General features: G+C 47.0%; 2 protein-coding genes across 2 annotated transcripts; both read right to left on the reverse strand.

The window, feature by feature from the left end:
- Positions 1 to 7,027: 7,027 nt before the first annotated feature.
- LOC142470862 (vitelline membrane outer layer protein 1 homolog) lies at positions 7,028 to 12,877 on the reverse strand. Its single transcript, XM_075577660.1, has 3 exons — positions 12,509 to 12,877; positions 8,333 to 8,445; positions 7,028 to 7,546 (listed from the first exon to the last, which is right to left on the reverse strand). Exons 1-3 carry the CDS (start codon positions 12,671 to 12,673, stop codon positions 7,246 to 7,248), a joined length of 579 nt encoding a protein of 192 aa, XP_075433775.1. The 5' UTR covers positions 12,674 to 12,877; the 3' UTR covers positions 7,028 to 7,245.
- Positions 12,878 to 20,254: 7,377 nt separating this feature from the next.
- LOC142470863 (vitelline membrane outer layer protein 1 homolog) lies at positions 20,255 to 23,347 on the reverse strand. The gene is made up of 3 exons (XM_075577661.1): positions 22,999 to 23,347; positions 21,431 to 21,543; positions 20,255 to 20,770 (listed from the first exon to the last, which is right to left on the reverse strand). Exons 1-3 carry the CDS (start codon positions 23,161 to 23,163, stop codon positions 20,389 to 20,391), a joined length of 660 nt encoding a protein of 219 aa, XP_075433776.1. The 5' UTR covers positions 23,164 to 23,347; the 3' UTR covers positions 20,255 to 20,388.
- Between the last annotated feature and the right edge of the window lie 4,353 nt (positions 23,348 to 27,700).

The following is a 27,700-nucleotide window of genomic DNA, read 5'->3' on the forward strand; positions in this document are numbered from 1 at the left end:
ATACAGTTACTTTAATAAACTGTGCTTATAGTTTATTATATTTTTCCTCATATAGTCCAAAATGTCATTTGTTTGGGGTTAAATGTTGCAAAGGTTGCTTTTTATATATCCCTGATAATACTTTACTACAACACAGCATATCTGGCATTTTTCGTAATATAATTATGTGTGAACTAATGTCTGAAGATATATTGAGTCAAATGAGCAATATTTGCTATACTGTATGCTGGATATTGATAATTAGTCATGTATATCATGGGTTAATATGCTATTTCGTTTTCGCGGGCTTTTTTACTTTAAATGTGCAGGCTCAGACCACGTCTCCCCACTCCAAGACGAAGCGCTGTTCTATAGCGTGAAACGCGTTGAGGGGGAAATCGTGGTGTAGCCGTGTGTTTGTGAAGGCTTCAATAAAGTTTTTTTTCTACGAACCCGGAAGTACCTTTGATGTTTGTCACTGGCTGTGGCGCCTGGAACTCCTTCCTTCCACGTCCTATCTTCAGAAGGCTGCACGTCAGGCATTGGAAATCAGAGGAGAGCGGGACCCAGGTCTGAGAGCTCTAATAGGTAATGTTTCCCTTCCCAGCTTTGACCTATCCTGAGGTCCGTCATCACACTCTCCTGCTCCATTCCTTGTGACCCCATTTGACACCTACGGGTGCTGGAGCTAACTGCCAGAGCGCAGGACAGGCTTTCTCTTTGCCCTCCGTTTGACTCCCTGGTTTTTGCTCCCTGGGACTAGTAGGATCCGTGTGTCTCCGATCGCTCTACAATCAGCGGAGTCCGTGAGTGGAGAGAGGAGACCCCAGGCTATTTTCTCAGCGTTGGATGCACCAGTGCAAACGTATTCATGCTGCTGACAGCTACTAAGCCTAGTCCTCGGACGGGGGGAATCTTCTGGGAAGTATTTTGATATATGTCAGCCATGTCGTGAGGAGAGTAATGGACCGGCATGAACTTACATTCCCTAATTACAGGGCTTATTGCACAAGAGACTGCGTTCTGTGTTACACCCCCTATACATTTCTTATATGAGCAATTACAACTTCAGTTAGGTTTTTTTCCTCTGCAATTACATGTTGAGGTGCACATTGTTAGGGGGTGTTGTGTTCATTATAGCGCTGCTTACACTGGACGGTGTTTATAAGAGGTATGGTGAAATATATTTTCGCCTGATACCTTTTGGTGGGTTGTTATATTATATATAATAGCTGATCAAGTTATTGGCAGGGCATATTGGGTACATCCCTAAACTGATTGTCTCTTTCTTATATCTTATTATTAACATCTTGCAGGTAGTCAGTTCAGGTACTCGGGGTTATCCTCAGCTATTTTAAATGTAACTGTGTGTCTATTTTTTGATGTTGATATAATACATTTCATATTTTTGGATACGCTTGAGCGCTTTTTCTGGGCTTCTGTTTGTTTATTGTACACACACACACATACACACACACACACAAACACACACACACACAAACACACACACACCTCAATAGCTCCCCGGAAGGTGGACATTCAGACAGCTTGGTATCCTTGGTGGACCGGCTCAATGACCCCACAGCTGGAGTAGCAAACACCTCTTCGGGGGTCTCAGTCTGCTTTGGGGGTAATAGAGAGGTGCGTAGGGATCTGAATGGCATTGCCTACCCTAAATGTTCAAACCTTATTGCATTTCATTGTGTGGAGGGCACCGCTCAGTCTGTGAGTGTCCTGCATAATGGTCGGCTGTATGTCCATGCGCCTCCACCTACCCCACCCGTCAGTCCAGAGGACTTGAGACACCAGAGAGCAGCGGTGGGATTCAGCCGGTTTGTACCGGTCCGTGCGAACCTGTTACTAAAATTTCACAAGTTCGCCGAACCGGTGCTTGATTCTCTTACCTTCGATTCACCTGTCCGGGCGGCAGGCGGAAGGCGGAAGGCGGCGGGCGGCGGGCGGCGTCTGACAGCATCTCCCTGCATTTATATCCCCGCAAACCCTCTCAATTTGCCATGCCAAAGGAAATGCCACGTGACGTAACCACGTCATGTGACGTCCGCTGCTATGGCAAGGAGACGCTACGTGACGTCATGGCAACGCAGCACTCTGTGATGCTGCGCGGCCATTTTGAGAAGGGAAATAGATGCCGGGAGATGCTGTTAGACGCCCAGGTAAGAACCGGTTATTCATTTTTTTAATCCCACCCCTGCAAAAGGGGATAGAGAGAAGATATCCTAGAGCAGAACACAAGAGTCGGGATGGTGCATAGCGAGAAATTAGGGCTGAGATGTATGGAGGGGCAGAGGAGGGTATAGTGAGATATTAGTGTGAGATGTAAGGAGGGGCAGAGGAGGGTATAGTGAGATATTGGGGTGAGATGTAAGGAGGGGCAGAGGGGTATATAGTGAGATATTAGGGTGAGATGTAAGGAGGTGCAGAGGAGCGTATAGTGAGATATTAGGGTGAGATGTAAGGAGGGGCAGAGGAGGGTATAGTGATATATTGGGGTGAGATGTAAGGAGGGGCAGAGGGGTGTATAGTGAGATATTGGGGTGAGATGTAAGGAGGGGCAGAGGGGTGTATAGTGAGATATTAGGGTGAGATGTAAGGAGGGGCAGAGGAGGGTATAGTGAGATATTGGGGTGAGATGTAAGGAGGGGCAGAGGGGTGTATAGTGAGATATTAGGGTGAGATGTAAGGAGGGGCAGAGGAGGGTATAGTGAGATATTGGGGTGAGATGTAAGGAGGGACAGAGGAGTGTATAGTGAGATATTAGGGTGAGATGTAAGGAGGGGCAGAGGAGGGTATAGTGAGATATTAGGGGTAGATGTGAGGAGGGGCAGAGGAGGGTATAGTGAGATATATGGGGGAGATGTAAGGAGGGGCAGAGGAGGGTATAGTGAGATATTGGGTGAGATGTAAGGAGGGGCAGAGGAGGGTATAGTGAGATATTGGGGTGAGATGTAAGGAGGGGCAGAGGAGGGTATAGTGAGATATTAGGGTGAGATGTAAGGAGGGGCAGAGGAGGGTATAGTGAGATATTGGGGTGAGATGTAAGGAGGGGCAGAGGGGTATATAGTGAGATATTAGGGTGAGATGTAAGGAGGTGCAGAGGAGCGTATAGTGAGATATTAGGGTGAGATGTAAGGAGGGGCAGAGGAGGGTATAGTGATATATTGGGGTGAGATGTAAGGAGGGGCAGAGGGGTGTATAGTGAGATATTGGGGTGAGATGTAAGGAGGGGCAGAGGGGTGTATAGTGAGATATTAGGGTGAGATGTAAGGAGGGGCAGAGGAGGGTATAGTGAGATATTGGGGTGAGATGTAAGGAGGGGCAGAGGGGTGTATAGTGAGATATTAGGGTGAGATGTAAGGAGGGGCAGAGGAGGGTATAGTGAGATATTGGGGTGAGATGTAAGGAGGGACAGAGGAGTGTATAGTGAGATATTAGGGTGAGATGTAAGGAGGGGCAGAGGAGGGTATAGTGAGATATTAGGGGTAGATGTGAGGAGGGGCAGAGGAGGGTATAGTGAGATATATGGGGGAGATGTAAGGAGGGGCAGAGGAGGGTATAGTGAGATATTGGGTGAGATGTAAGGAGGGGCAGAGGAGGGTATAGTGAGATATTGGGGTGAGATGTAAGGAGGGGCAGAGGAGGGTATAGTGAGATATTAGGGTGAGATGTAAGGAGGGGCAGAGGAGGGTATAGTGAGATATTAGGGGTAGATGTGAGGAGGGGCAGAGGAGGGTATAGTGAGATATATGGGGGAGATGTAAGGAGGGGCAGAGGAGGGTATAGTGAGATATTGGGTGAGATGTAAGGAGGGGCAGAGGAGGGTATAGTGAGATATTAGTGTGAGATGTAAGGAGAGGCAGTGGAGGGTATAGTGAGATATTGGGTGAGATGTAAGGAGGGGCAGAGGAGGGCATAGTGAGATATTAGGGCTGAGATGTAAGGAGGGGCAGAGGGGGGCATAGTGAGATATTATGGTGAGATGTAAGGAGGGGCAGAGGAGGGTATAGTGAGATATTGGGTGAGATGTAAGGAGGGGCAGAGGAGGGTATAGTGAGATATTAGTGTGAGATGTAAGGAGGGGCAGAGGGGGTATAGTGAGATATTAGGGCTGAGATGTAAGGAGGGGCAGAGGGGGTATAGTGAGATATTGGGGCTGAGATGTAAGGAGGGGCAGAGGAGGGTATAGTGAGATATTAGGGCTGAGATGTAAGGAGGGGCAGAGGGGGGCATAGTGAGAAATTAGGGCTGAGATGTAAGGAGGGACAGAGGAGGTTATAGTTAGATATTAGGGTGAGATGTAAGGAGGGGCAGAGGGGGGTATAGTGAGATATTAGGGTGAGATGTAAGGAGGTGCAGAGGGGGGCATAGTGAGATATTAGGGTGAGATGTAAGGAGGGACAGAGGAGGTTATAGTTAGAAAGTAGGGCTGAGATGTAAGGAGGGGCAGAGGGGGGCATAGTGAGATATTAGGGTGAGATGTAAGGAGGGACAGAGGAGGTTATAGTTAGAAAGTAGGGCTGAGATGTAAGGAGGGGCAGAGGAGTGTAAAGCTATAAAAGTGAGGAGGAGAATTGACTGTGAGATGTGGGATTTGATAGGAAGCCAGGAGAGGGATTTCAGCAGGGGAGACGCTGAGACAGATTTAGGAAAGGGTAGAGTGATTCTGGCAGTAGCGTTTAGGGTAGATGGGAATGATGTATGTTTGAATGAAAGGGACATGATATACCCACATCTGCCTCTCCTCTGCTGACCGCTCCCCTTCTCTGCAGTCTCATATCACTAGCTGTCGCTCTGTTATCTCCGCGCGGTTGTCTAATCACTATCTTGAGCTTAACATGTAAAAAACGGACCTCATCATCTCCCCTCCGTCTTACTGTACACCGACACCAGATTCCTCGCATGGAATAATGACTCCACCAGGACCTCGATACCCCAAGCTAGATGCCTAGGTGTCATACGTGCCCCTCCCCTCTCATTCCCCCACACATTCAGCACCCCTCCAGATCATGTTATTTACCCCTCTGCGATATTGCTAAAATACGTCCCGTCCTCATAGGGCAATCCATCAAATTTTTACTCACGCGCTCATTATATCCTAAATACAGCAACATGCTGCTGGCTGGTCTACGTTGTAACTGGTATGTGGAGATTACATTTGTAGCCATGTGTAAAATTAGTGTACAGATCTCTCTCTTGCTGGCAGTAATCCTGGTAAGAATGCAGGGTTGCCAGTAACTATCATGGAGGTTTGCCCTCAAACCCTGGTGAAGTGTCATATGTAACAAAAGAAGTGACAGCATGCTTTGTGTCCACTGTTAGTAACATAGAGGTGGGTCTTTCTGGAGTCTATATATTGCACAGCACTGCCAAAAGTTAGTGAGTCTACAATTGAGTCCAATTGAGTCAAATTGAGTTCCAGTGAATTCAAGCTCATCCTAAGGGTCTGCTGCAGTACAGTCTGACTGTCAAGGGCAAGCTGATTACTCACTGTGTCCAGGGCTCTGGCACAGCTGGTGGTCTCCCTGAGAGGGAGAGGTGGACAGCCGACCTAATTAGAGGAGAGGAGGAACCTTCTGCATGGAGTACCTCCACAAAATGTGCAGCTAAGTGTCAGCCGCTGTGATGGGCAGTCTGCCAGAAGAGATGTTATTAAAGATGCCCTGGTTCAAGATACCCTTCCTGTGTGAGTCTGAAGTTATTCCCCAGGAAGATGCACCAAGGAGTTCCCCGTCAGATACTCCTCCCTGCTCCCGTAGGGATCCTGAGGCGCTGTACCAAATGTGAGTAGGACTCAGAACGCTACCTCAGACGCCTGTCATGGTGATATCCCCACATACACCCAGCGGGAGACTCAGGAGTCCTGTGAGCCAGCAGGTGCACCACTACACACATACATGTAATTGGGACAGTTTCTCACATATGGGGATCAGGATCAGAAGGGCCCAGGGAAACACCGTTACACATTCTTATGTGGTTATATGGGGTAATAGGAGGAGTGATAGGGAAGTGGTTAAATGGAGCAATAAGATGAGACATAGGGAGCGGTTATTTGGGGTAATAGGAGTAGTTATAGGGAGCAGTCATATGGAGTAATAGGAGTTATAGGGTGGGGTAATGTGGAGCAATAGGAGGAGTTATAGGGAGGTTATATGGGGTAGTTGGGGGAGTTATACAGAGGTGTTATATGGGGTAATAGGAGGAGCTACAGAGAGAGTTTATATGGGGTAATTGGAGGAGTTATAGGGAACGTTATATGGGGCAATAGGAGGCGTTATTGAGAGGGGTTATATGGGGTAATAGGAGGAGTTATAGGGAAAGTTTATATGGGGTAATAGGAGGACTTATAGGGAGAATTTATATGGGGTAATAGGAGGAGTTATTGAGAGGGGTTATATGGGGTAATAGGAGGAGTTATAAGGAGAGTTTATATGGGGTAATAGGAGGACTTATAGGGAGCAGTTATATGGGGCAATAGGAGGAGTTATTGAGATGGGTTAAATGGAACCAAATAAAAATAAATAGTTTAATTTTATATTATGTGTTGCCCGATAATAAGACGATATTTTTAATAAACTTAAGTTGAAAAGTACATACTCGCATTATAATCGGCCCGCTCACTTTGAGAGCCAATCAGCAATCGGATGTATGAGGTAGGCGGCTAAAATGGAGGAAGCTCCACCTTCTGGCCTGAATCGGCCATGTTGCTTGTGGCAGGAAGCTCAAACCGAGAGAGACAGATCGAGAACGAGAGACCACAGAGACACAGACAGAGGCACAGAGTGAGACACATAAATAGACAGAAAGACAGAGACAGACAGAGAGACACAGAGACAGACTGAGAAACACAGAGACGGACATAGAGACACAGAGATAGAAAGAGCAAAGAGACACACAGAGACAGACAGAGAGCGAGAGAGAGAGAGAGAGAGAGAGAGATGCAGAGTACTTGTAAACTTATCTCTCTCCTGCTACTACTGAAATGAGGGGGTCACCTTGTATTCAGGGTCGCCCTATAGCCAGGCAAATACAGTACATGAAAAATCAAGTTTATTTTGCAATTTCAAATTGAACAGTACAAATGTCCCACTACTTTGGGACCTAAAAGATCTGCATCTCCAACCAACTCCACCAGATATTTTTAGAGATGTCACAGACTTAAACCCCCTCAACTCTTCCCTCCCAAGACCTTCCCAATTGAATGTTGACCAACTGGAGGACCTTCATTGGGAAGCTGATAAGAGAGAAGACTCAGTTGGCACAGCATGTGAACTGGACATCACTGAGGAGCGTGTCTTTTCCTTGTCCATGGGGTGGCCCCACCTTGGTGCAGATGCCACAGATCCCGTATCTGCAGGGCGGGCTCCACTCTTCGTCTGACCCCACTAAAGGCAAAAAAGAAAGGTTGTTCCGTTTGTCTGAGCACTTAAACTGGATGTTGGCGGTGGCAACGTCACTTTGGTCACCGCGCCCGAGATGGTGCTCTACTTTCAAGGAGAAAGCAATGAGGTTGCCGTGTAGACACCATATAGGGGAGGTCCATGAGCCCCACCTGAGAGAGAAGAATGAGAACATGGTAAGTGGGGAAGAGAAAGCTTCATAGGTCCTTTTGCAGAGGAGACCTGACCTGTAGGACAGGGCACAGAACTTTAGGGGAAGCCTGACCAATTATCTATATACAGTAATGGCATCGCCCCTGTCCTACGCCCTTCTGGGGAGTAAATGGGATTTCTAATAGGGTGAGAGTAAAAGAGATTTTAAATCTATAAGTGGTGTGACCGCCTCCCTTAATCTCCTAGTGATACCCCTCTCTATATACCTGGACACCCGCTATCCTTCCAGATGCCTTAAATTTCCCTCCCTATACACCCCAACATTTTGCTGCCCTTTTTGCTCCATTATACACCCCTAACTATACCCCCCAACATCCCCTCATCCTAATATATGTTTGGCAAGCTCTGTACATGTGAAGAGGAAACATGTGAGGTTTGGCAAGCACTGTACATGTGAAGAAGAGATCTGTGAGGTTTAGGAAAGCTCTGAACATGTGAAGAAGAGACCCGTGAGGTTTGAGAAAGCTCGGTACATGTGAAAAAGAGACATATGAGAATTGGAAAGCTCTTTACATGTGAAGAAGAGACCTGTGAGGTTTGGAAAGCTCTGTACATGTGAAGAAGAGACCTGTGAGGTTTGGGAAATCTCTGCACATGTGAAGAAGTGACCGGTGAGGTTTGGAAAAGCTCTGCACATGTGAAGAAGAGACCAGTGAGGGGTGGGAAAGCTCCGTACAAGTGAAGAAGAGACCTGTTAGGCTGTGAATGTTCTGTGCCTTTCTCACCTTCCTTCAGTAGACTGGATTAAAGTTGCATTCAGATCGTTGATTTCGATAACGCAGTACAGTCGGATCGCGGTCAGAGCCGTATCATCACCGTCCCCATGCGTCTCTACCAACTGTTTCAGCAAGATCAGTTTCAATGTATCAATTTCATATATAATTACTCATAACCCCTAAACACGTCCCTGTCATTAGGTCACTTTGCTCCTACTTGAGACTGACCCTTTAACCCATTAAATACGTCCCTGTCATTAGGTCACTTTGCCCCTACGTGGCACTGACCCTTTAACCCATTAAACACGTCCCTTTCATTAGGTCACTTTGCCCCTATGTGGGACTGACCCTTTAACCCATTAAACACGTCACTGACCTGACCATATAATTTACCTATGTTGCTTCTCAGATTAATCCTAATTGTGGGATATTAGAACGAGGGGCACTTTATGGGGTTACAGGTAGCACTTCTCATTAGGGAACAGACATAAATGGGGTAAGAAGGCAGCAGTGGGGGCAGAACGGAGTTATGGGGCAATTCTTAGACTGCTTTGATTTCTGACTCAGGGACCCCCTTCTTCCCGATTTACAGGCCCTGGTATGGGGCATCGGATGTCAATAATTGAGATATCGGCCCCCTATATCTGGGCCAGAAACTCGGACCAACTGGGGGGTGTTATAGTGAGGTTTGGGATTTAGGGGATAATGGGAAAGCAAAGGGGATTTCTAATAGAGGGAGTAAGGGGGATTCTAATAGGGGGAGTAAGGGGATATCTAATAGGGGGAGTAAGGGGGATTCTAATAGGGGGAGTAAGGGGGATTCTAATAGGGGGAGTTAGGGGGATTATAATAAGGGGAGTAAGGGGGGTTCTAATAGGGGGAGTAAGGGGGATTCTAATAGGGGGAGTAAGGGGGATTCTAATAGAGGAGTAAGGGGGATTCTAATAGGGGGAGTAAGGGGGTTGTAATAGGGGAGTAAGGGGGATTCTAATAGGGGGAGTAAGGGGATTCTAATAGGGGAGTGAGGGGGATTCTAATGGGGGGAGTATGGGAGATATCTAATAGGGGGACGTATAAAGGGGATATAACATAGTGGGGAGGATTTCTTATAGGGTAGAATAAGTGAAATGCTTAATAGAGGGAATAAGGGGGGTTATGATTGGGGTGAATAAGTGAAATTTCTAATTGGGGGAGAATAAAAAGGATTTCTATAAGGGGGATAGTACGGGGGATTATCTATATAGGTAAAACAATGGCAATTATTGATAGGGAGAGTAAAAGGATTTATATTAGGGAATGTAAGGAGATTTCTCATAGGGAAAAGGGCGAGGGATAGAAAAGTGAGGTTAAAAAGTGAATTTGCAATAAGGGATTTAAAGGGGATTGTAATATTTCCTATTTATAGGGGACTATGCACTAAGCAGTGATAACTGCTTTTAAGTCCGATAAATGCCTTTTAAGTCTGATACTGCCTGCGGCGCGATTCACTAAGCAGTGATAACAGCGCTTTATCGTCCGTAAAAGGCATTAAAATTACGTCTGATCAGGCAAAAAACAGCAAACGCGCCGTTTTCTGCCAGTCAGCGCGATTTACTAAGCAGCGATATGTGAATCGTACTGTAAAAGCGCGCCATATTTTTGCACCAGCTGAAGGCTGACGCAAACAAAACGGAGACAGTGAGAAAAGCATTGTGTACCTTTTTACAGCACACCGTTAATACAACAGGCCGGCGGATGTCACCGGGTGTTCCCCGCGGGTGTCCAGGGGTCCCCAATGGCCAGCGGTACCAATTGTGTGCCCCCCCAAAATAATACTTTTACATAAACAATGGCTAACTAAATGCATAACAACTGCCAATAAAACAATTGAATGGCACAGTTGGTACATCATGCTGATATAATATGGGCATCATTTAACACTATGCCAGTCAATGGTCAACCTAAAAAATTAAAACACCAAAACAAAACCATGAATGAATAAAATAAATCTCCAAATAAACACAGTCATTCAAATTCAAAACCGCAGAAATTAACCAATAATAAAAAGCAAACACCAAACAAAACACATCAATAAATAACTGAAAGCTCAAAGTAACCACCATCAGACAAAATCAAAATACCAAAAAGAAGCCACTATTAAAAAGCAAAGAGCAAACCCCCCTGAAACAAACCATTTTAAACACCGCTAAAAATGCCATCCTATAAATAAAAAATAAATAGGCAAAACATTTCAAAACAAATAAGCAAAATACATTTAAAATACATAAAAGCTGTAGAAGTTATGCACGATAGCAGGGGGAAAAACAGCTCGCGCAATCGGACATATTTTTGGCCGCACGGACCAAAATGCGTTTCACTTCACCGTGAATCCCGCGTTTCGCTTCACTTTGTAATGGGTGAGTCTCAATTTCCAAATCGGGTGCAAAAGCTCGCTGCTTAGCGCACAGCCCCCAGAGTGTCTGCTTTCCGGTATCATGTAAACTCACAGGGAGGCTATGCACAAAGCAGTGAAACTGTAGGGGGTTTTAAGTGAGATAAATGCCTTATGGTGCAAAATTGCGTGCAGCGCGATTCACAAAGCAGTGATAAAACTGCAGTATTGCGCTTAAAAGGCTTTTAACCACCAAAACACCAACATTGATAAAAAAGTTGAACCATAAAATGTGCCAATAAGGCGTTTATCTCACTTAAAAACACTTACTGTATCACAGCTTTGTTCACAACCCCCATAGTGTCTAATATGGACAATGAAAGGGGGTTATCTAATATCAGGAAAGGGAGTATCGGCTACTTCTAAATACAGAGAGTAAAAAGTATAAATCACAGTTATAAAGTAGATTTTTACAGTAATTAGCTGGCCTCTGAACTAGTCCTGGCATAAGTTAAAATATTTGACTGTACCTGTGTGAAGATTGAGATAATGTGTGTGGCTATCATCACCTCCATTTTGGCCTAACCGCCATTTTCTGAGTGTTTGCTTGTATGAATGCTTATCCGTTTATTTGTGTATGAACTGTAATGTATGATTCTGCAGAGTATCACTTCTAGATGTAACTCACCCTTGTGTAATTCCTACAAGTCATGCAAGAATTGAAAATGCAATCGTAAGAGATTTTTCCTGTCTTAGATATTTCTGCTGACCTTAGGTTCTGTTATCTGACAGCTACAGGACACACAGGGCTGAACACAGTAACTCCTATATGTCACAAGGTCAAAAGGCCCACATTATGGTAAATTATAGGATAAGAATATAGCGTATGCAGCATATTTAGATAACAATACGTTTTTTTGTATAAGTCCTCATATCGTTTTTATCTCTAAGCCAGCCCCCTTAAAGGGCGTATTACTCATTTTCAAAATGTATAAAAATGTGATACCAAGCAATATGTTTTCAGAGGCTTGAGCTCTTTTTTTAATTCTTTTCTCCCAATTGTGCCTTGGTACAGATAAACTCACGTTGTTACTTTGAACCCTTGACTTATTGATTTTATTTCTACGCTTTCACACCTGTGTCATATTCTCTAGCCTGCTGTACCCATGCTTGGCCACCGGGACTGCTACCACTCTCAATGTCTTGTTCTAGCCTGCAGTACCTATACTTGTCCACCGGGATTGCTGCTGCTAAACTGAGGAACATTCTAGAACCTGATACCTGACACCTCTGCACCTGTGCTCTACATCTCAGCCTGCCTATATAAACCTCCCTTCCAGTTCTTCCCTTGCCTTTGTTCATGTCAGACTCCTATTCACATGCCTGTCTTTGATCCTGATCTGTTCCTGTACCTGTATTTGATTCTGTTCGCAGTAAAGGCCCTTGCTGGTAATCTGGCTTGTCCCTGTTTGTTCCCTGGTCTCAGTCCCTGCTCCCCGTTCTCAGTCCCTGCTCCCAGACCTGTCCCTGCTCCCCTGTCCTGTTCCAGTCTCCTCGTTGCCGACCTCTGCTTGTTACCTGACTGCGCTATCTGCCACCTGCCTCGGACCTCTGATTGTGATCCCTACTACGCTCCTGCTGTTCCGGCCACCGAGATCCTACCCGCTACAGGAGTCTACCGTGACAACCTGCAAAATTAGATTGTAAGTTCTGCGGGGCAATTTAAATATTGTGCCATCACAATCCCATATACAGAAGCACAAACATTGCCATGCAAGAAATAATATTATTATTATTATAGATATTTATCTCACCTTGAGAGAGAATCCTCTGGCACGGGAACCATCGGGACAAGTCTCAAGTGGCCCCCATTCACCCCATTCACCTCCGTTGGAGACACCGATGATAATGTCATAGGTCCCGTGTCCGACTGAGAAGAGAGGGAGGAGGAGGAGGGATGAGACCGCCTGGAACATCATGGTGGGGTCTTGAGGAACTCAACTGGAAATGTCAAGAGATGTCAACGGTGAGAAAAACTTCGGCAATGTAATAATCGGGAATCAGGTTTGCAGTTCAAATCAGCAATCTTTATTTCTTCAATCAGCTCAGCGATTCGGCAAGGATACAGCATACAAAATACTTCTATTCAAGGTGGCGAGTATCTGAGAAGGCAGTGGCGTATCCTGCGACAGCTACGTTTTATACCCTTAGATCGAAGAGATATACATCACTGTCTCAGCAAACTCGCTTTTGCCAACTAAATGATGTACTTGTTTACATACTTGTTTTTCTGTTGTTACCATCACGTACCTTATCTCAGGAACATTAGGAACTTACAAAAACAAGTCTTATCACTAAAATGGGCATCATACTCCTTGGTTTCAGGTTGCCCCTGATACCAATAACATTGTATACTATTAGTTTCACACTGACCACAAGATTCCGTATGAGAATTTTTTTTTAAAACATCTTAACCTATTGAGTGCTGAATATAGGAGCAGGAAGAACCCAGGACAAAAAAATGATTAAAAGGGCACTTTAATGTGACAAAAGACCCATCCAATGCATTTCGAACGTCGCAGCGTTCTTTTTCAAGCATAAAACACAATGTGATAACATCCATTATATACCCTTTTACCTGTGGGCCATTTCGCGCCAAAAATCAGAACCTGATGACGTCATAACAGAGCGACTCAGTGCCGATCTAAGGGCAAAAGGAAGTACCAAAGGCAGTGTGGCCATCTTGGATGTGGGCAAACATAGGAACACAATAACAAAGCTTTATTGACCATTCCAGCAGAACAAAATAAATTGCTGCTAACTGGACAAGCATATTTAAACGAAATAAAGCTATATTAAACTAAACTAATGCTTAATAAAGGGTACTATTATATCAAGAAAAAACATGAACAAGGTGGATTAAAAAAACTAGCTGTGTTGCAACTAAGTTATATACAATAAAAATTTAAAATTAAAAACCTCTAGACATGATTAAAAAAATGTGCAAGAAAAGTAAATTTAAAGACATATTACACATACATACTGCATAACACAGATTGTGTACCTAAATCATAGGAACCAGGGAAATACAACCATTATAAAATATAAAGTATTATCCACAAGATACATCAAAGAACAATTTAAGCTTACATATTGGCATAATATTTGCATGATAAGGCTTAGGTTCAAAGGTTATAATGATAAGAATATAATGTCCAATATAATGACAATTGTCTTATTTAATCTGTATTACCAACTAATTACACCATAATACGTCTATCACAAAAATGTTTACAAAAAATGTGTTAGTTGCCAGTCAATGTTCAAGCCCATAGGGAAGCGCGTTTGGAGAGTGAAGATCCAATACGCCTCCCTACGGTCCAGAAGGTTGATATGATCACCTCCTCTAGATTTAGAAATAACTGATTCAATCCCCAAAAAGGAAAAATTATTAATTCCTCCCTGACCACATTCAGTGAAATGTTTTGAGACTTGATGATTAGTGTCTCTCAATTTTATGAGCCTTAAATGCTCTAACATCCTGACCTTAAGGGCTCTAGTCGTCCTCCCCACATACCTCTTGCCACAACCACATGTTATTAGATAAATCACAAATTGACTTTTACAATTTATAAAACTGTTAATCTTAAATTCCTTATTTGGTAATATATTCACACCATGTGGCGGTGGCAAGGCAAACTGGAAAAAACTTTTGGCAGGCTTCATGTGTTTACATGCACTACAAGAGCCACATTTGAAGGAACCCCTAGTGATAAAAGGTTTTTTGAGACCAGAAGATTTGAGTTCACTTGGTGAAACATGAGATCCAATTGTTCTCGCTCTACGATATACAAAAGTAGGACCAGAATCCACATATTTTTTAAGGACAGGGTCCATGGATAAGACATTCCAATATTTTGAAATTATAGAGTTTACTTTTCCACTTTGTTTACTAAATTGTGAAATAAAAAGAGGACATTTGTTTTTTGATTCTGTCAGTCCATGTGAGTCCTGTTTAATACCAATTGTCTTAACATTGTTAGCAAGGCGAGAATCTCCAATTGGATGTGTGGGCAACAATGATGCTCTTTCTGTATGTAATGCATTTTCAAATGCAATTGCTAAATGTGATTTGGGGTATCACCTTTCCAAAAATCTCCTTGTAAGTTCCTCAGACTGAGAAAGGAAACCACTCATAGTGGAACAATTCCTTCTCAGTCTGAGGAACTGTCCCCTTGGTATGGCCTTTATGACATGGGATGGGTGGCAGCTGTCCGCCCTAAGAAAGGTGTTCCTGGCATTTTGCTTCCTATAAACATCCGTTTGGATTTTTTTGTCTATGTCTACAAATAATTGTAGATCCAGAAATTCAATGTGATGGAAATGAAAATTTAATGTAAATCTTAGATTATAAAGATTATTATTAAGATAAGATACAAAAGTGTGAAGTGTAGTGACATCCCCCCTCCAAATAATAATTAGGTCGTCCACAAATCTTTTATAAAAAACAATATTGTGACGAAATAAATTAGTGCTCGAATAAATAAAAAGTGCTTCCCACCATCCCATAATTAAGTTCGCAAAAGAAGGAGCAAAACTTGTACCCATAGCAGTGCCAATAAGTTGCAAATAAAACTTACCATTAAATGTGAAAAAGTTGTGCGTGAGTAAAAAGTGTATAGCGTCCAAAATAAAAGCCGATTGAAAAATTGATTTTTCTGGTATCTCAATAAATTGGCGGACCGCTGCCAAACCATGGTCATGTTGTATAACAGAATACAGAGAGGTAACATCAAGTGTTACCCACAGGTAATCATTACCCCATTTAACATTTTTGATCTGATCAAGGAGATCACCAGAGTCCCGTATAAATGAGGGCAATTTCCTAACAAATGGCTGAAGAAAACCATTAACATATCTTGACAGACCATCTCCCAAAGATCCAATACTAGAGACAATGGGACAATGGGACAATGGGACGACCTTGAGCGCTTCAGCTATTTTCCATATTGCTATATGAATATGACACTGAGATATAGCTGATACAGTTACTTTAATAAACTGTGCTTATAGTTTATTATATTTTTCCTCATATAGTCTAAAATGTCATTTGTTTGGGGTTAAATGTTGCAAAGGTTGCTTTTTATATATCCCTGATAATACTTTACTACAACACAGCATATCTGGCATTTTTCGTAATATAATTATGTGTGAACTAATGTCTGAAGATATATTGAGTCAAATGAGCAATATTTGCTATACTGTATGCTGGATATTGATAATTAGTCATGTATATCATGGGTTAATATGCTATTTCGTTTTCGCGGGCTTTTTTACTTTAAATGTGCAGGCTCAGACCACGTCTCCCCACTCCAAGACGAAGCGCTGTTCTATAGCGTGAAACGCGTTGAGGGGGAGATCGTGGTGTAGCCGTGTGTTTGTGAAGGCTTCAATAAAGTTTTTTTTCTACGAACCCGGAAGTACCTTTGATGTTTGTCACTGGCTGTGGCGCCTGGAACTCCTTCCTTCCACGTCCTATCTTCAGAAGGCTGCACGTCAGGCATTGGAAATCAGAGGAGAGCGGGACCCAGGTCTGAGAGCTCTAATAGGTAAGGTTTCCCTTCCCAGCTCTGACCTATCCTGAGGTCCGTCATCACACTCTCCTGCTCCATTCCTTGTGACCCCATTTGACACCTACAGGTGCTGGAGCTAACTGCCAGAGCGCAGGACAGGCTTTCTCTTTGCCCTCCGTTTGACTCCCTGGTTTTTGCTCCCTGGGACTAGTAGGATCCGTGTGTCTCCGATCGCTCTACAATCAGCGGAGTCCGTGAGTGGAGAGAGGAGACCCCAGGCTATTTTCTCAGCGTTGGCTGCACCAGTGCAAACGTATTCATGCTGCTGACAGCTACTAAGCCTAGTCCTCGGACGGGGGGAATCTTCTGGGAAGTATTTTGATATATGTCAGCCATGTCGTGAGGAGAGTAATGGACCGGCATGAACTTACAATCCCTAATTACAGGGCTTATTGCACTAGAGACTGCGTTCTGTGTTACACCCCCTATACATTTCTTATATGAGCAATTACACTTCAGTTAGGTTTTTTCCTCTGCAATTACATGTTGAGGTGCACATTGTTAGGGGGTGTTGTGTTCATTATAGCGCTGCTTACACTGGACGGTGTTTATAAGAGGTAAGGTGAAATATATTTTCGCCTGATACCTTTTGGTGGGTTGTTACATTATATATAATAGCTGATCAAGTTATTAGCAGGGCATATTGGGTACATCCCTAAACTGATTGACGCTTGAGTGCTTTCTCTGGACTTCTGTTTGTTTATTAGACACACACACACACTCACACACTCACACACTCACACACTCACACACTCCAACACACACACCTCATTAGCTCCCCGGAAGGTGGACATTCAGACAGCTTGGTGGACCGGCTCAATGACCCCACAGCTGGAGTAGCAAACATCTCTTCGGGGGTCTCAGTCTGCTTTGGGGGTAATAGAGAGGGGCATAGGGATCTGAATGTCATTGCCTACTCTAAATGTTCAAACCTTATTGCATTTTATTGTGTGGAGAGCACTGCTCAGTCTGTGAGTGTCCTGCATAATGGTCGGCTGTATGTCCATGCACCTCCACCTACCCCATCCGTCTGTCCAGAGGACTTGAGACACCAGAGAGCAGCGGTGGGATTCAGCCGGTTCGTACCGGTTCGTGCGAACCTGTTACTAAAATTTCACAAGTTCGCCGAACCGGTGCTTGATTCTCTTACCTTCGTTCACCTGTCCGGGCGGCAGGCGGAAGGCGGCGGGCGGCGTCTGACAGCATCTCCCTGCATCTATATTCCCGAAAATCCTCTCAATTTTGTCACGCGGCGTCAAATGGCGCCGCGTTGCCATGCCAACGGGAACGCCACGTGATGTAACCACGTCATGTGACGGCTGCTGCTATGGCAAAGAGGGGCAGAGGAGGGTATAGTGAGTTATTAGGGTGAGATGTAAGGAGGGGCAGAGGGGGTATAGTGAGATATTAGGGTGAGATGTAAGGAGGGGCAGAGAGGGTATAGTGAGATATTAGGGTGAGATGTAAGGAGGGGCAGAAGAGTGTAAAGCTGTAAAAGTGAGGAGGAGAATTGAGTGCGAGATGCGGGATTTGAGAGGAAGCCAGGAGAGGGATTTCAGCAGGGGAGACGCTGAGACAGATTTAGGAAAGGGTAGAGTGATTCTTGCAGCAGCGTTTAGGGTAGATGGGAATGATGTATGTTTAATGAAAGGGACATGATATACCCACATCTACCTCTCTCTGCTGACCGCTCCCATTCTCTGCAGTCTCATATCACTAGCTGTCTCTCTGTTATCTCCTCACGGGTGTCTAATCACTATCTTGAGCTTAACATGTAAAAAACGGACCTCATTATCTCCCCTCCATCTTACTATACACCGACACCGAACTCCTCGCATGGAATAATGACTCCACCAGGACCCCGATACCCCAAGCTAGATGCCTAGGTGTCATATGTGCCCCTCCCCTCTCATTCCCCCGCATATTCAGCACCCCTCCAGATCATGTTATTTACCCCTCTGCGATATTGCTAAAATACGTCCCGTCCTAATGGGACACTCCATCAAAATTCATACTCACGCGCTGATTATATCCCGAATACTGCAACATGCTGCTGGCTGGTCTATGGGGTAACTGGTATGTGGAGATTACATTTGTAGCCATGTGTAAAATTGGTGTACAAATCTCTCTCTTGCTGGCAGTAATCCTGGTAAGAAGGCAGGGTTGCCAGCAACTATCATGGAGGTTTGCCCTTAAACCCTGGTGAAGTGTCATATGTAGCAAAGGAAGTGACAGCATGCTTTGTGTCCACTGTTAGTGACACAGAGGTGGGTCATTCTTGAGTCTATATATTGCACAGCACTGCCAAAAGTTAGTGAGTCTACAATTGAGTCCAATTGAGTCAAAGTGAGTTCCAGTGAATTCAAGCTCATCCTAAGAGTCTGCTGCAGTACAGTCTGACTGTAAAGGGCAAGCTGATTACACACTGTGTCCAGGGCTCTGACACAGCTGGTGGTCTCCCTGAGAGGGAGAGGTGAACAGCCAACCTAATTAGAGGAGAGGAGGAACCTTCTGCATGCAGTACCTCCACAAAATGTGCGGCTAAGTGTCGGCCGCTGTGATGGGCTGCCAGAAGAGATGTTATTAAAGATGCCCTGGTTCAAGATACCCTTCCTGTGTGAGTCTGGAGTTATTCCCCAGGAAGATGCACGAAGGCGTTCCCCGTCAGATACTCCTCCCTGCTCCCATAGGGATCCTGAGGCGCTGTACCAAATGTGAGTAGGACTCAGAACGCTACCTCAGACGCCTGTCATGGTGATATCCCCACTAACACCCAGAGGGAGACTCAGGAGTCCTGTGAGCCAGCAGGTGCACCACTACACACATACATGTAATTGGGACAGTTTCTCACATATGGGGGTCAGGATCAGAAGGGCCCAGGGAAACCCCGTTACACATTCTTATGTGGTTATATGGGGTAATAGGAGGAGTGATAGGGAAGTGGTTAAATGGAGCAATAAGATGAGACATAGGGAGCAGTTATTTGGGGTAATAGGAGTAGTTATAGGGAGCAGTCATATGGAGTAATAGGAGTTATAGGGTGGGGTAATGTGGAGCAATAGGAGGAGTTATAGGGAGGTTATATGGGGTAGTAGGGGGAGTTATACAGAGGTGTTATATGGGGTAATAGGAGGAGCTACAGGGAGAGTTTATATGGGGTAATTGGAGGAGTTATAGGGAATGTTATATGGGGTAGTAGGGGAAGTTATACGGAGGTGTTATATGGGGTAATAGGAGGAGCTAAAGGGAGAGTTTATATGGGGTAATTGGACGAGTTATAGGGAACGGTTATATGGGGTAATAGGAGGAGTTATTGCGAGGGGTTATATGGGGTAATAGGAGGAGTTATAAGGAGAGTTTATATGGGGTAATAGGAGGACTTATAGGGAGCAGTTATATGGGCCAATAGGAGGAGTTATTGAGATGGGTTAAATGGAACCAAATAAAAATAAATAGTTTAATTTTATATTATGTGTTGCCCGATAATAAGACGATATTTTTAATAAACTTAAGTTGAAAAGTACATACTCGCATTATAATTGGCCCGCTCACTTTGAGAGCCAATCAGCAATCAGATGTATGAGGTAGGAGGGTAAAACGGAGGAAGCTCCACCTTGGGGGCCTGAAGCGGCCATGTTGCTTGTTGCAGGAATCTCAAACCGAGAGAGACAGATCGAGACCGAGAGATAGACACAGAGACACAGAGACAGATAGATAGACACAGAGACAGACAGAGACAGAGAGTGAGACACACAGAGGCAGACAGAGAGAGAGACAGACACAGAGACAGAGATACAGACAGAGGCAAAGAGACAGACAGAGAGAGAGAGAGATGCAGAGTATTTGTAAACGTATCTCTCTCCTGCTACTACTGAAATGAGGGGGTCACCTTGTATTCAGGGTCGCCCTATAGCCAGGCAAATACAGTACATGAAAAATCAAGTTTATTTTGCAATTTCAAATTGAACAGTACAAATGTCCCTCTACTTTGGGACCTAAAAATCTACATCTCCAACCAACTCCACCAGATATTTTTAGAGATGTCACAGACTTAAACCCCCTCAACTCTTCCCTCCCAAGACCTTCCCAGTTGAATGTTGACCAACTGGAAGACCTTCATTGGGAAGCTGAGAAGAGAGAAGACTATTAGCACAGCATGTGAAGACGACATCACTGAGGAGCAAGTCTTTTCCGTATCCATTGGGTGGCCCCACCTTGGTGCGGATGCCACAGATCCCATATCTGCAGGTCGGGCTCAACACTTCGTTTGACCCCACTGTAGGCAAAATAGAAAGGTTGTTCCGTTTGTCTGAGCACATAAACCGGATGTTGGCGGTGGCAATGTTACTCTTGTCACCGCGCCCGAGACGGTGATCTACTTTCAAGGAGAAAGCATTGAGGTTGCCGTGTAGACACCATAGAGGGGAGGTCCACGTGCCCAGCCTGAGAGAGAAGAATGAGAACATGGTAAGTGGTGAAGAGAAAACGTCCTAAGACCTTTTGCAGAGGAGACTTGACCTGTAGGACGGAGCACAGGACTTTACGTGAGGTCAGACCAATTATCTATATAGTGGCATTGCCCCTGTCCTACGTCCTTCTGGGGAGTAAAGGGTATTTCTAATAGGGTGAGATTAAAGGAGATTTTAAATCTATAAGTGGTGTGACCTCCTCCCTTAATCTCCTAGTGATACCCCTCACTATATACCCGGACACCCTGCTATCCTCCAAGTTGCCTAATTTTCCCTCCCTATACACCCCAACATATTGCTGCCCTTTTTGCTGCATTATACACCCCTCCCTATACTCCCCAACATCCTGTCATCCTAATATATGTTTGGCAAGCTCTGTACATGTGAAGAAGAGACTTGTGAGGTTAGGAGAGCTCTGTACATGTGAAGAAGAGACCCATGAGGTTTGAGAAAGCTCTGAACATGTGAAGAAAAAAAACCTGTGAGGTTAGGAATGCTCTGTACATGGGAAGAAGAGACCTGTGAGATTTGGTAAGCTCTGTACATGTGAAAAAGAGACCTGTGAGGTTTAGGAAAGCTCTGAACATGTGAAGAAGAGACCGGTGAAACTGTGCATGTCCTGTGACTTTCTCACCTTCCTTCAGTAGACTGGATTAAATATTCATTCTGATCGTCGATATCCATAACGCAGTACAGTCGGATCGCGGTCAGAGCCGTATCATCACCGTCCCCATGCGTCTCTACCAACTGTATCAGGGAGATCAGTTTCAATGTATCAATTTCTTATATAACTATTCATAACCCCTAAACACGTCCCTGTCATTAGGTCACTTTGCCCCTACATAAGACTGACCTTTTAACCCATTAAACCACGTCCCTGTCATTAGGTCACTTTGCCCCTACGTTGGACTGACCCTTTAACCTATTAAACACGTCCCTGTTATTACGTCACTTTGCTGCTACGTGGGACTGACCCTTTAACCCATTAAACATGTCCCTGTCATTAGGTCACTTTGCCCCTACGTGGGACTGACCCTTTAACCCATAATACACATCCCGGTCATTAGGTCACTTTGCCCCTACGTGGGACTGACCCTTTAACCCCTTAAACATGTCCCTGTCATTAGGTCACTTTGCTTCTAAGGCCGTCCTCATCCTCATCCGTCCATGTCCTCCATTGCCACAAACAATACAGTGCATAAAAAAAAAGACAATCTAATGTCCCCATACCCCTTAATCACCTCAGCGGTTAGTAATCACGGTAGTAATTAAGGGGTTAGCCTACCATCTGCCACTACCCACCCAGGAGGCCGAACCACCCTCCCCATGTAACTACCATTCACCCATTCATTGATACAATGGGTACATCATGCTCATATAATATGGGCATGATTTATTTACCACTATAGCAAGAAATTGTGAAGGAATAAAAAAACAGGCCAAAATAAAACACCTTACATTGCAAAATAAAACACATCACATGGCTAATTAAATGCATAACAACTGCCAATAAAACAATTGAATGGCACAGTGGGTACATCATGCCCATATAATATGGGCATCATTTAACACTATGCCAGCCAATGGTCAACCTAAAAAAATAAACAATTACAAACATGATGCAATGCCATCAAAAAAATCAGAAAATAAAAACAATAAAGAAGTAAGCAGAACACAATTACCACCAATCAATTAATCCAACCTAAAATAAATACCAGATTTAATAATTAAAACACCAAAACAAAACCATGAATGAATAAAATAAATCTCCAAATAAACACAATCATTCAAATTCAAAACAGCAGAAATGAACCACTACTAAAAAGCAAACACCAAACAAAACACATCAATCAATATCTGAAAGCTGAAAGTAAGCACCATCAGACAAAATCAAAATACCAAAAAGAAGCCACGATTATAAAGCAAAGAGCAACCCCCGTTTGAAATAAACCATTTAAAACACCGCTAAAAATACCATCGTACTAAATAAAAAATAAATATATATAAAAGTGATTTTTGCAGTCATTAGCTGGTCTCTGAAGCAGTCCTGGCATAAGATTAAATATATGACTGCGCCTGCAAAATTAGATTGTAAGTTCTGCGGGGCAATTTAAATATTGTGCCAACAAAATCCCATATACAGAAGCACATACATTGCCATGCAAGAAATAATATTATTATTACTGTATATATTTATCTCACCTTGAGAGAGAATCCTCTGGCACTGGAACCGACGCGACACATTTCAAGTGGCCCCCATTCACCCCAATGACCTCCGTTGGTGACACTGAGGAGAGTTTGAGAGTTCCCTTGTCCTACTGAGAAGAGAGAGAGGAGGAGGAGGGATGAGACAACCTGGAACATCATGGTGGGGGTTCTTGAGGAACTCAACTGGAGATGTCAAGAGATGTCAACGGTGAGAAAAACTTCGGCAATTTAATAATCGGGAATTAGGTTTTCCGTTCAAATCAGCAATCTTTATTTCTTCAATCAGCTCAGCGATTCGGCAAGGATACAACATACAAAATACTTCTATTCAAGGTGGCATGTATCTGAGAAGGCAGTGGCGTATCCTGCAACAGCTATGTTTTATACCCTTAGCTCGAAGAGATATACATCACTGTCTCAGCGAACTCGTTTTGGCCAACTAAATGACGTACTTGTTTACATACTTGTTTTTCTGTTGTTACCATCACGTACCATATCTCAGGAACATTAGGAACTTACAAAAACAAGTCTTATCACTAAAATGGGCATCATACATCTTGGTTTCATGTTGCCCCTGATACCAATAACATTGTATCCTCTTAGTTTCACACTGACCACAAGATTCCTTAAAACAGCTTAACCTATTGAGTGCTGAATACATATATATATATATATATATATACTAGCTGAGAGACCCGGCGTTGCCCGGGATGTAAATGCGTAATAGGTAGTATTATTTATAAATTGTGGAACAATAGGTGACTGTTTGTTGTAAAGGTTGGATAATAATATTGAAAAGAAAGATGGAAGAAAATGTAATACGATGTTGGATGTTGTATAAAAATGGTTTATTGTAACCACACCACAGTACAATGTATATTTTGGTGCCATAAGTGATGTAAAAATGTGAGGCGTGTGTCCTGCTAGGGTGTGAGGCGGCAGGTGGCGCGTGGGTTGTGAGTGCTGTCTGCGAGTGGGGGTCCTGCTAGGGTGTGAGGCGGCGGGTGGTACGTGGGTTGTGAGTGCTGTCTGAGTGTGGGTCCTGCTAGGGTGTGAGGCGGCGGGTGGCGCGTGGGTTGTGAGTGCTGTCTGCGAGTGGGTGTCCTGCTAGGGTGTGAGGCGGCGGGTGGCGCGTGGGTTGTGAGTGCTGTCTGTGAGTGGGGGTCCTGCTAGTGTGTGAGGCGGCGGGTGGCGCGTGGGTTGTGAGTGCTGTCTGTGAGTGGGGGTCCTGCTAGGGTGTGAGGCGGCGGGTGGCGCGTGGGTTGTGAGTGCTGTGTGTGAGTGGGGGTCCTGCTAGGGTGTGAGGCGGTGGGTCAGTGATGTCGGTGCGTAGGGGCGGGAGGCAGCAGGTGTGTGTGGCGGCAGGTATGTGTCGAGTGTGGCGGGTGTCTGTTGAGTGCATGCAGCGGCTGTGAGGCGGTGGGTGAAAGGCAGAGGCGGCCGGAGTAAGGGCGGGTGAAAGGCAGAGGCGGGGGTGGGGAGGCGGTAAGGCGGGCAGGAAGGCGAAGGGCGGCGGGAAGGGGAGGAGGGGGTGGAGGAGGGGGGCAAGGGGTGGAGGAGGGGGGCAAGGGGTGGAGGAGGGGGGAAGGGTTAGAGGAGGGGGGGGAAGGGTTAGAGGAGGGGGGGGGAAGGGTTAGAGGAGGGGGGGGAAGGGTTAGAGATGGGGGGGGAAGAGTTAGAGGAGGGGGGGAAGGGGTGGAAGTGTGGGAGGGGAAGGGAGGGGAAAGGGGTGGAGGGGAGGGGAGCGGAGGGGGTGGGAAGGGGGGGAGGTGGTGTGGAGGGGGGAGGTGGTGGGAAGCGGTGGGAAGGGGGAGGGGGTGGGAAGGAGGGGGGGCGGTGGGAAGGAGGGGGGGTGGTGGGAAGGGGGGGTGGCGGTGGGAGGGGGGTGGGAAGGGTGGGAAGGGTGTGGGAAGGGTGGGGAGGCGGTGGGAAGGGGGTGGGAAGGGGGGGGAGGCGGTGGGAAGGGGGTGGGAAGGGGGGGAGGCGGTGGGAAGGGGGTGGAAGGGGGGGGGGGGAGGCGGTGGGAAGGGGGGGGAGGCGGTGGGAAGGGGGGGGAGGCGGTGGGAAGGGGGGGGGTGGCGGTGGGAAGGGGGGGGAGGCGGTGGGAAGGGGGGGAGGCGGTGGGAAGGGGGGGAGGCGGTGGGAAGGGGGTGGGAGGCGGTGGGAAGGGGGGGGAGGTGGTGGGAAGGGGGGGAGGGGGGGGGAGGCGGTGGGAAGGGGGGGGAGGAGGGGGGAGGCGGTGGGAAGGGGGGGGAGGGAGGGGAGGCGGTGGGAAGGGGAGGGAGGCGGTGGGAAGGGGGGGGAGGCGGTGGACAGGAGGGGGGGGGCAGTGGACAGGAGGGGGGGGGGGCAGTGGACTGGAGGGGGGGGGGGCAGTGGACAGGAGGGGGGGGCAGTGGACAGGAGGGGGGGCAGTGGACAGGAGGGGGGGGGCAGTGGACAGGAGGGGGGGCAGTGAACAGGAGGGGGGGGCAGTGGACAGGGGGGGGCAGTGGACAGGGGGGGCAGTGGACAGGAGGGGGGGGCAGTGGACAGTGGACAGGAGGGAGGACAGTGGACAGGAGGGGGGGGGCAGTGGACAGGAGGGGGGCAGTGGACAGGAGGGGGGCAGTGGACATTAGAGGGGGGCAGTGGACAGGAGAGGGGGGGGAAGTGGACAGGAGAGGGGGGGCAGTGGACAGGAGAGGGGGGGGCAGTGGACAGGAGAGGGGGGGCAGTGGACAGGAGAGGGGGGGGCAGTGGACAGGAGAGGGGGGCAGTGGACAGGAGAGGGGGGGCAGTGGACAGGAGAGGGGGGGCAGTGGACAGGAGAGGGGGGCAGTGGACAGGAGAGGGGGGCAGTGGACAGGAGAGGGGGGGCAGTGGACAGGAGGGGGGGGCAGTGGACAGGAGGGGGGGCGTTGGACAGGAGGGGGGGGCTGTGGACAGGAGGGGGGGGCTGTGGACAGGAGGGGGGGCTGTGGACAGGAGGGGGGGGGCTGTGGACAGGAGGGGGGGCTGTGGACAGGAGGGGGGGGGCTGTGGACAGGAGGGGGGGCAGTGGACAGGAGGGGGGGCAGTGGACAGGAGGGGGGGCAGTGGACAGGAGGGGGGGCAGTGTCACACACACACACACACACACACAGACCCGTGATGCGCCCTTTCTCAGTTTCGTGCGGCGCCACAGGTGGGGGGGAGGTGGGGGAGCGACACCTACCTGTACTTCCGGCCGCCGCCATCTTCTTACTCGGCGCCGCGAGGGAGGAAGGGGGTCCGCCATCTTACGCGCCGCGTGGCAGCCTGTTCCCCCGCCGGGGACGGAGTGGAGCGGGAGGGAGGTGAGTGGAGCGGGAGGGAATGGAGCGCGAGGGAATGGAGCGGGAGGGACGTGAGTGGAGCGGGGGAGGGAGTGGAGCGGGAGGGAATGGAGCGCGAGGGAGGAAGGGGGTCCGCCATCTTAGGCGCCGCGTGGCAGGCTGCCTGTTCCCCCGCCGGGGAGGGAATGGAGCGGGAGGGAGTGGTGTGTAGCGGGAGGGAGTGGTGTGTAGCGGGAGGGAGGTGAGTGGAAGGGAGGTGAGTGCGGGAGTGGAGCGGGAGGGAGTGGTGTGTAGCGGGAGGGAGTGGAGTGTAGAGGGAGTGGAGCGGGAGGTGAGTGCGGGAGGTAAGAGCGGGAGGGAGGTGAGTGCGGGAGTGGAGCGGCTTCCGGGCGCGTCTTAGGTGGGCGCGTGTCCCCCCGCCGGGGAGGGAGTGGAGCGGGAGGGAGGTGAGCACCGGGGAGGGGGGGAGGTGAGTGTGATGGGGGGGGGAGAGGACAGAGATATATATGTGTGTGTTTTTTTTTTTTTTGACCTTTGGCCCGTCACTCCGCCTCAGGCCAATGAGAGGTGTGGGGTGCGGGCCAAGGGGGTGGTGTGAGTGTGTGAGCCCAATGAGAGGTGTGGGGGGTGGGCCAAGGGGGTGGTGTGAGTGTGTGAGCCCAATGAGAGGTGTGCGGGGGCGGGCGGGCCAAGGGACCAATGAGATTGCCGCTAGGGACGCAGACATACAGTGCTTTCAGAAATATATAGTAGATTATACAGACAGTGAAATTGTTAGGAAAACATATTTTATTGTAAGGAACAGCTGAGTTTCAGTGGTAGGTGTTGTCATACAGTGTGTGAGGTAGCGGGAGTGACATTGGTGGCATGCTGTTTGACTGTAGTCCGCGGCGTTGCGGTCCGGTTGCGGAGGGAGATGTGTGAGGTGCAGGAGATGTCAGGCGTGCTGGTTGTTCCGCGGGAGGTAGAGTGTGTGAGGTAGCGGGATAGCGGGAGTGACATCGGTGGCATGGTGTGTGGTGTGTGTGAGAGCATGTGTGTGTGTTGCTGGTGTGTGATGGCGTGTGTGTGTGTATGAGGCATGTTGTGTGTGTGACGTGTGTGAGTGCGTGTTGTTGGTCATACATATGTTAAAAATGGCATGTTTTTGAGTGTAGTGTGTGGCATAGAATGACAGGATGTTTGCGTGTGTGTGTGTGTGTGTATGAGGGGGTTTTGTGTGGGTGAGTGTTGTGTACATTATACAGACAGTAAAATAGTTAGGAAAACAAATTTTATTTCAACGAACATCTGATTTCCAGTGGTAGGTGTTGTCATACACTGTGTGAGGTAGCGGGATAGGGGGAGGAACATTGGTGGCATGGTGTGTGAGTGTAGGCCGCGGCCTCGCGGTCCGGTTG

This window comes from Ascaphus truei, chromosome 20 (assembly GCF_040206685.1).
Source record: "Ascaphus truei isolate aAscTru1 chromosome 20, aAscTru1.hap1, whole genome shotgun sequence".
In the NCBI taxonomy this organism is placed as follows: domain Eukaryota; kingdom Metazoa; phylum Chordata; class Amphibia; order Anura; family Ascaphidae; genus Ascaphus; species Ascaphus truei.